The following is an 8,696-nucleotide window of genomic DNA, read 5'->3' on the forward strand; positions in this document are numbered from 1 at the left end:
CCCTTGAGCAGCCCCACGGCAGCCTCCGGAGAGAGCGTGAAGGAGTCGAGGGAGCGGGCGATCTCCAGCAGCCCGTGGAAGTGCTGCGCCATGTGGTCCCGGCACACGGAGCAGATGTTGTGGATGGCCTTGGCGGCAGCCGAGGCCAGGCGCCGGTCGCACAGCCCCTTCATCAGGTAGCCCAGCACGGGGTCTGCGGAGCGGGGACGGTGAGCGCGGGGGCAGAGGGGTCCCGGGGGGCGGGGGGGGGGGGTCCCGGGAGGGAACTCACCCAAGAACTGCGGGTTCCTGTCCACCACCTCGCTCATCTCGCCGACCAGCTCGATGCTGGTGTAGCGCACGGCCGTGTGCACCGTCTCGGGGAGCCGCACCACTCCCTCCAGCACCTCCACCAGCGTCGGGTTGTTCTCCCTGCGGGGGGAGGCGGAGGGATGAGGCCGCGGGGAGGGGGCTCGACGCGCCCCCCCGGCCCCGCCAAGCCTCCCCCGTGCGGGGCTGGCTCGGTCCCGGAGGCGTGGGGTGAGCCCGGCTGGAACGGGAGCCGCGGGGAGGGGGCAGCTGCAAAGGGAATCAGAGTGACCCCGGGTGGAAATAAATCACAGGGTGAGCCCGGGTGGAACGGGAATCAGAGTAAGCCCGGGTGGAAATCAATCAGAGAATAAACCCCGGGTGGAAAGGGCATCACGGAACGTCCAGGGGTGGAAACACGGCCACAGAACAAACCTGGCTGCAAGCGGAATCACGGAATGACCCCGGGTGGAAATGAAATCACAGAACATCCGCGGGTGGAAAGGGAATCCCAGAGTAACCCCGGGTGGAAAGGGAAACAGAGAATAATCCGGGGTGGAAAGGGAATCCCAGAGTAACCCCGGGTGGAAATAAATCAGAGAATAAACCCTGGTGGAAATGCAACCACAGAATATCTCTGGGTGGAAAGGGGATCACAGAATCACCCCAGGTGGAAATAAATCACAGAACAAACCCTGGTGGAAAAGGAATCCCAGAATAACCCCAGGTGGAAAGGGAATCCCAGAAGGTGCTGGGCTGGGAAGGGAGTCCCAGAACCACCCCCGCTGGAAACGCAACCCCCGCACGCCCCGGGTTGGGGGGGGGACCCCAGGGATCACCGAGACGCCCGCGGGGAGCTGCCCGCGGCACGAGAACAAAGGCAACGAGCGCTGCCCAGGCCACCGGAGGAGGCTGCTGCCCGTCCCCAGGTGGCCACCGCGGCAGCGCCTGCCCTCTCGCGGGACAGCGGGGCCGGGCTCCTGGTTTATCCCCAGCCCCGGAGGCACAAGGTCGGGAGGAGGCTGGCGCGCCGGGAGGCGAAGCAGAAATAGAAGTGGAGATAAGGCCGGGCAGAGCGGCCTTGACACGGGAAAGGGTCAGAAAATCAAAGCGAGCCCACAGAAAGGAGGGGTCCGGCTGCCTCCCGGGATCCCAGCTCCATCCTGGGTCCTGCTCCCAGCTGGGAATTGGAGACCCCAGCCCCGGGGTCCCGGGCACCCCAAGGGGAAGGGGGGGCTGCACCGTGCTCCTCCATGTCCTGCTTGAGCTGAAGCAGGTTTTAAAGGTGTGAACCCCGCTGTCTGCCTAGGAAAGCCCAACCCCACGAGCGTCCTTGGGGTACCGGGCAAAGCCCAGGGCCCGGGAGGAGCCCACGGCACTCACTGGTCGACGCTCTTGGCGATGGAGGCCATGATGAAGAGGACAGCTTCCGTCACCTCCCAGGGCGGGTTCCCGTCCTTCAGAGTGGCGTAGAGCTGTCGGAGGAGAACCGGTCACCAAAAGACTCGCGACTGCAGCCCCCAGTCCCTCCCCGAGACCTCCACCTCCGCCCCCGCCGGCACGCCAGCCCTCCCCCTGCTCAAAGCCTCGCCGGCCACGGAGCACCCGGATGCTTTGGGACCCCCCAAAACGTGAGAGCTGCTCGAGCTGCGCCCCCCCAGAACATCCCCGGCACCCCTCTCAGCCTCTTCCTCGTGCTCAAGGAGGCGATGTGTGTAGGGGGGGGGATTCCTCCCCACCCTGAAGGCCCCCAGGGCCCGGCCCAGCAGCAGACACGCCGCCCAGGGTTGCGTCGAGGTCGGGATGAGCCCAGGAGGCGCACGGCACGACACAAGGTGTCCCGCGGGGCCGGCAGCACGGGGCAAAGCCACCAGGCTCGGGGGGAGGCCGGGAGGGCAGAGCTGAGACCCAGCGAGGTCGGTGAGCGGGGGGAGAACCCACCTGAGCGAAGCACTCCACCGACCCCACCAGGAAGATGAGGTCCTTCACCAGGTCCGAGACCCGCATCCGGAACTCCCCGAAGTCGTCCGTCTCCTCGGGGACGCCCTCCTAGAGGAGGGGACAGAGCGGAGGCGTTACAGCGGCTCCGGGAGGCGCAGGAGACCCCTCAGCCACGCCAGCACACGAGCAGCAATCGCATTTCAGGGGAGAAACCCATCCCTGCTCCCCTCTCCCCTGGCAGAGCAACTGGAGGGGATTTTAGGGGGGCGGAGGGGGGGGGAGCAGTGCACCAAGAGCTCCCCCAGCCCGCGCGCCGCGCTCCGACGGCCGCACCACGCTGGGGGGAAGGCGCCCCGGAGCCATCAAGATGCCCAAAACTTCTGCTGACTTGACCAAAAGGAGGTGCCAGCCACCCCCCTGAATCACTCTCGGCCCTCTCTCCGCAACCACCACGGCGCCGCCGCCGCCTGGAGGTGCCCCGAAGCCCCCGGGGGAGGCCGCGGCAGCGGCCGCCGTCCCAGCCTTACGTGGTCCGAGTCGAGCTGGCAGTGCCGGGCCAGCGCGTGGAGCAGGCGCTGGATGTAGGCTTTGAAGATGCTGTGGATCACGGCGTCGTCCGTCTTGTACAGGTGCTCCCCCAGCCGGTACCAGAAGTTGAAGGAGATTTCTACAACCTGGGAGGGAAGAGGAAAAAAAAAAGGCAGCGGATCGTCAGCGCCACCGGGGTGCCCGTGCTGCGCCCCGAGCTCCGGGGGTGCCCCCCGGGGGGGGGGGGGGTCACAGAGATTTTCCATCGGCAGCAACCCTTCTTCAGGCCGTGGTGAAAGGTGGCCCCGCTGCTGGCCACGTAACGGGGGGGTTTAAACCCAGCCCGAAAACCCGCCGCCAGCCCTCTGAAGAAAGCAAAAGTGATCTCTGGAAAAGCAGAGAAGCTGCTTGTTGCTCCAGACTTCGCATCGGCCGCTGCTGCCAGGGATTAACCCGCGTCCCCAGTGGCCCTCTGGGTTTTTGGGGAGCTGGGGGTCCTGCTGAGCATCACAAGGGTACGGCCAAGGGACACCGCGAAGGGGCCGGGGCTGCTGGCACGACGGCACCCACAGAGCGCCCACCCTGCTTTTATCTGCCTGCGAAGACGAAGCCCGCGGGGTTTAAGCCAAGAGGACGAAGCCCTCGGCCCCCCCACCAGGGCCACTTCCCACGACCTCGGCCTCGGGTGAGCGGATTTCGGTGACGGGGTGAGCAGAGGAGGGGGGCGAGGAGCACCCACCTCGTACTGCGGGTGGCCCGCGCAGATCAGCAGCAGCTCCAGCGTGCGCAGGTCGCCCAGCCCCTGGCCCGGCGTGCAGACGATCTTGTCCAGGAAGGTCTCGCAGAGCTCAGTGAACACGCGGCAGTAATTGAGCACCCTGGCGAGGGGAGAAACGGGGTCAGAAACGTCCCAGGCGGGGCGGCGCGCCCCGGATGCGCCGGTGATGGGAGCTCTCGGGTGCTGCAGGAGTCCCCTCGTGGCTGTGGGGAGCTGGGGGTCGGCCTCTGCTCACAGGTAACCAGCGATAGGAGCAGAGGGAACGGCCTCGAGTTGTGCCAGGGGAGGTTCAGGTGGGAAATGAAGAGACATTTCTGCTCAGAAGGAGCAGGCAGGCGTTGGGACGGGTTGCCCAGGGAGGTGGGGGAGTCACCGTCCCTGGGGGTGCTCAAGGAGAGGCTGGACGTGGTGCTTGGGGACGTGGTTCAGTGGTGACATTGGTGGCAGGGGGGTGTTGGACCAGATCTTGGGGGGCTCTTCCAACCCCAATGATTGTAGGATTCTATGGCAGAAGCTTTGAATTCCTTCTGGTCGAAGGCTCGCGTTATTTGGACCTCACCCACCCACGGAGCGAGCAGGGGCCAGGTGAGAACCACCGGGGCGCGAGGAGCTCAGAATCCCCGGGGTGGAAGCAGCAGGGCAGCAGCCGCCGGCCCCGGCCCTTGCCAAACCTCTCAAGTTTTAAAAGGGAAGCTGGAAGGAAACGGGCTGACCGCGGGGTGGCTCACCCCGAGCAGGCTGCGCCCAGCCACGAGGCTTTAAATCGGGAGGAACGGAGCAGGGAGGGACTCGGGGCGTTCGGTCCCGTGTCACCAGGACCCCGGACGAAGGAGAGGAGACGTCGGTGTGCAAGGAGGGAGCTGGGAAGGTACCAGGGCAGCCCCGCGACAGCCACAGCAAGGAGGAAGAGCGAACGCTCCCGGAGTTTGCCGATAAAGGCTCGGTGGAGGTGGAAACCAGGGGGGTCTCTGCTTGGGGGGGCAGCCAGCACGCGTGCAGCGCGGCTTTTGGCATCTTTCGGGGCTTTTTGGGGCAGGAAGGCTGTGGGATTTTAGAGCACGTCCCCTCTGGCCGTGATACGGGGCCAGCAGAGCGCCACCCGCTTTGTTTGCGGCCGCTGCTTTGCACGAGAGGCTTCGGAGCGCCGCAGCGAGCGGCGCGGGGCTCCAAAAACAGCCGGGGAAAGGCGCGGGCAGTTCATTCCCGGCGCTCCCCTTCCCTCTGGGCGCAGCCCGGGCTGCGAGCGCGCTTACTTGTCCAAGTCCTCGCGCGCCACGGCCATGTGGTAGGCACTCTCCAGGGTGAGGACGCCCTGGAAAAGCTGCAGGGCCAGGGGCAGGTTGGTCTCCACGTTCTCGATGGCGTAGAGGGCCGAGCACACGCAGTCGGAAGCGGCTTCGTGGAGGTTTGACGAAGTTTTGTCCTGTTGCTGCCAGGAAGGAGAAGCAGAAGTGAGCGGGGGGCGGCGCTGGAAAGCCCCTGTGCCGTCGCCGCGGCTCCCGGGGGGTTTCCTCCAGCCCCAGCCCGGCCCTCGCGGCTCTGCCCGCAGACACCCGAGGCCAAAACCCAGCCCTTGCACAAGCAGACCGCGCGGGACGCGAGCGGGAGCAAGAACGGGAGGAACGAGACGCCGCGGGCGCGCAGGGGCCGGGGTTTCTGGTGGAACATCGACCGCTGCGGCGGGCCGGGGGGGGGGGGGGGAACATTTCGGGTCCCACCCGGCAGGAAATCCAGAGGGCCTGATGGAGCAGGCGCCCCGAGCAGCTCAGGAGGGAGACGAGGGCGGCATACTAAGGAGGAGAGCGCGCGGCGCGGCGGGGAGAGCAGACAAAGGAGCGGCGGCTCCCGCGGGCGCCTCTCTCTCGCGCGGGGTCTCAAAGCGTCCGGGCGGCAGCTCGCGAAGCTTCGCGGCCCCTCGGGGACCAGCGCCCGGCTTCAAAGCGACGCCGGCGGGCGGGGAAAGGGCCCCCGCAGGGCGCGGGTTTCTGCCCCCCCGCTGCCGCCTGCCCTCGTTTGCCGTTGGTTTCATGGCACGGATGCAAATGCAGGTTCCCTCCAGATGCAAATGAAAGCGGCCTCGTTTGCAGGGCCCTCAGTTTGGCAGCGGGAGCTTCCTCCCCCCCCCCGGGGAATTCCTGCTCCTCTCCTGCCCCTTCGCTGCCCCACCAGGCTCTCCAAACCCCTCCGGGTCCACGGGGCCCGGGGGCTCTCCCACGTGCCGACCCCCCCGCCCCAAGGAGCTGACGTCCTGAGACGAAACACCAGAAAGGGAATAACGTGTTTTGGTGAAAATCCAGCGGAAAAAGGCCAAAACCAAGCAGCGATTTTAGTGCTGAGCAGGTGAAAGCATCGCCTGGCGCTGTCCCCAAGCTTCTGAATCCCAAAGCCCCCCCAAGGAACCCCCCTGAAATCTCCTGCAGCCGCCGCGGGAACCCGGCTCCTGCTTCAGGCAGACAACGGCTCCCGAACCGGCGACCAGCGGGGCAGGAGCAGGGACAGGAATAGGAAATTAACAGAATTCATTAATTAACGGAAAATGAAACCATCTCGGGGTGTCGCGCTGGCCGCCAGCGGGCGCGGGAAGGGGGCTGAGGAGACAGAGGCGCTGCCCGGGGGGGGGGTTTCTGCTCGCCCCCCAAAGCTCTGCCAACACCGCGCCTCCTCTGCCCCCACCCCCCCTGGGATGGGTTCTGGTAGAGCTGTGCCTTTCCTGGAGTATTTCACCCCAAATTAGAGCCCCTTCTGCCTGGGTTTTAACGAGCCGTGCCGCTCAGTTCTGTGCTGCTACGGAGGAGCCCCACCAGGTTTTAGAGATCCAGCCCCCCCCCCCCCCCCCCAGACCACGGTGGGGGCAACCTCGGGTCCCTCTGGTGCCAGAACTGATTCCAGGACCTGCTCCAGGGCCGGGTTTGCTCCGGAAAAAAACAGCTCCAGGGCCGAGGAACCCGCAGCGGCACCCAGAGGGGGGCTCCTGCCGCGTGGGGAGCACGGCTGGGACGCGGGCGCTGCTCGGGGTGAAGCCCTGAGGGCCCCCACTCGGGGCAGGAGGGACAAAACTCGCCTCGCGTACCCGCAGGAGGAGGAAGCGGCGCCGCGGAGAGCGGCACCACTCGTCGTTAAGAGCGACGCCGTCCCGGGACCCGAGGCTCCCGCTCCCAGCGTGCAAGAAATACTCACCAGCACCTCGAAGAGGAGCGACAGCAACTTGCTGTTGGCCATGAAGGTGCTGTCCAGGACGCCCAGGTTGAACCAGCTCCCCAGGCACCGGAAGATTTTGATGAGCATCTTCTCGTCGTTGCCCGCTTTCTCCACGCACGTCATCTGCGGCGGGACAAGGGAGAAGCGCTCAGGACCCCGACCTCCACGGACGATTTTGAGACAGAAAAATGACTTTGGAGAAGCTCCGGGGTGGCTTTCCCATCGAGAAACACCCCTGGAAGTCATGGGGACAGAGTGGCCTGGGGTGGGGAGCGGCGCGGGCCGTGCGCACCCTCCGAGGGTGTGCGGAACCCGTCAGCGGTGCGGGACCCACGCGGAGGCAGGTCCTGAGGAAGGGTGTCGTGCGTCACGCTAGACTACACAAAAAAAACTTAAAAGCCCATTTTCCAACTCAAAAAAGTGCCTGGCCTCGGGCACGGCCAGGGATGGGGCAGCCACAGCTCCTCGGGGCAGCCGGGGCCTCACTGCCCAGGGAAGGGGACAGCAGGGGGACGGCAGGAACACCCTAAGGGGCACGAGGGATGAAGGAGGGGGCAGGACGCCCTGCCTGCCCCCGAGCTGGGGCTGGAAGTGACAGGGAGAGCTCTCACCCGTGAAAATAACGCTCAGAAGCTGTGCTTTTTGGTGAGAAGGCCCCCGAAGCGCAGCCAGCGGGCACGCACGCACCCAGGGGAGAGGCGGCGGCTCCCCGTGATTCCGGCGCTTGGTGAAACGGCACCAAAAAGCCCGGCCCAGCGCAGGCTCTGAGGACCCGAACGCCCTTGTACCAGGTCGGCGACGATTTGTGTGTGTGTGTGCCCTGAAGCAGGCTGGGGGGCTCCCATTTAACCGTGGCAGAACCCCAAACTAGCGCAGCCCGCGCAGGAGCCGGGTCCCAGCCACCCGCCGGACCCCCAGGCTGTGAGATCGGAGACGTTTTCCTCAGCTCACTCGGTGCCAGACGAACCCCGGGGTCGTTGGGCTTGGCGGGGACCTCAAAGATGATCCCACCCCAACCCCCGCCGTGGGCACCGTCCCTCCCCCCAGCCCCGGCTGCCCCCAGCCCCATCCAGCCTGGCCTCGAGCGCCTCCACGCTGCACCACCAGACAAACCAGTGGAGACCCCAGCAGAAAGGGAAAACAGAGCCGAAACTCGCTCAGTTCTCAGCCCAGCACTACCAGGAACCCGGCTGCGACCGCTTGGGGCTTTCACCTGCTCGGCGCCGGCCCCATTAGAGCAGTTTTGAGCCACTTTTTAAGTTTTTCCTCACGTCCGGCTGAGAGGAACCTGGCTCGGGGGCGCGGAGGGAGCGGCTCGGCCGCCAACGCGTGTGCCGCGGCTCTTACCAGCAGCGAGACGACGGTGCTGGAGTAGTAAGCCAAGTCCTCTATGATCTCGGTGCGGCGGTTGGCTCCGATGCGCAAGGAGCGGCTGTGGACCTCCTCCGGCAGCACCGTGAGGATCTCCAGCAGGAAGGGCAGCGACGTGACGTCGGTGCTGTACCTGCGAGGAGGGGACGGACGAGGGGTGAGGGTCGGAATGGGCGCAATCAGCCGGCGTGAGCAAAACGGGGCAGGAAAAGGGAAGGTCCCTGGACACCGGCGGCGAGCCCCGGGCGCGGTGCAGTGGTGGTGAAACAGCCCGACCTCGCTGTCGGGTCCTGCGCGGGGGGATAACGCCGTGAGGGGTCCAGAAGTAACAAAGCCAGGGGGGAGAAAGCTGCCTGGCAGAGAAGGACCTGGGAGTGTTGGTTGACAGTCGGCTGAATATGAGCCAGCAGTGTGCTCAGGCGGCCAAGAAGGCCAGCAGCATCCTGGCTTGGATAAGAAGCAGCGTGGCCAGCAGGGCCAGGGAAGTGATTGTCCCCCTGTACTCGGCTCTGGTGAGGCCGCACCTCGAGAACTGTGTTCAGTTTTGGGCCCCTCGCTACAAGAAGGACGTGGAGGTGCTCGAGCGAGTCCA

The 8,696-nt window shown here is 66.0% G+C and overlaps 1 protein-coding gene across 1 annotated transcript in view; it reads left to right on the forward strand.

Annotated features, from left to right (window-relative positions):
* Nucleotides 1–8,150: 8,150 nt before the first annotated feature.
* LOC118160134 (smoothened homolog) overlaps nucleotides 8,151–8,696 on the forward strand; it is a 7,157-nt gene continuing 6,611 nt past the window's right edge. The window contains exon 1 of the mRNA XM_035314670.1: nucleotides 8,151–8,261. Coding sequence (XP_035170561.1) covers nucleotides 8,151–8,261 — 111 coding nt within the window. The remainder of the gene's footprint in view (nucleotides 8,262–8,696) is intronic.

Source organism: Oxyura jamaicensis, unplaced genomic scaffold (genome assembly GCF_011077185.1).
Source record: "Oxyura jamaicensis isolate SHBP4307 breed ruddy duck unplaced genomic scaffold, BPBGC_Ojam_1.0 oxyUn_random_OJ101840, whole genome shotgun sequence".
Classification (NCBI taxonomy): domain Eukaryota; kingdom Metazoa; phylum Chordata; class Aves; order Anseriformes; family Anatidae; genus Oxyura; species Oxyura jamaicensis.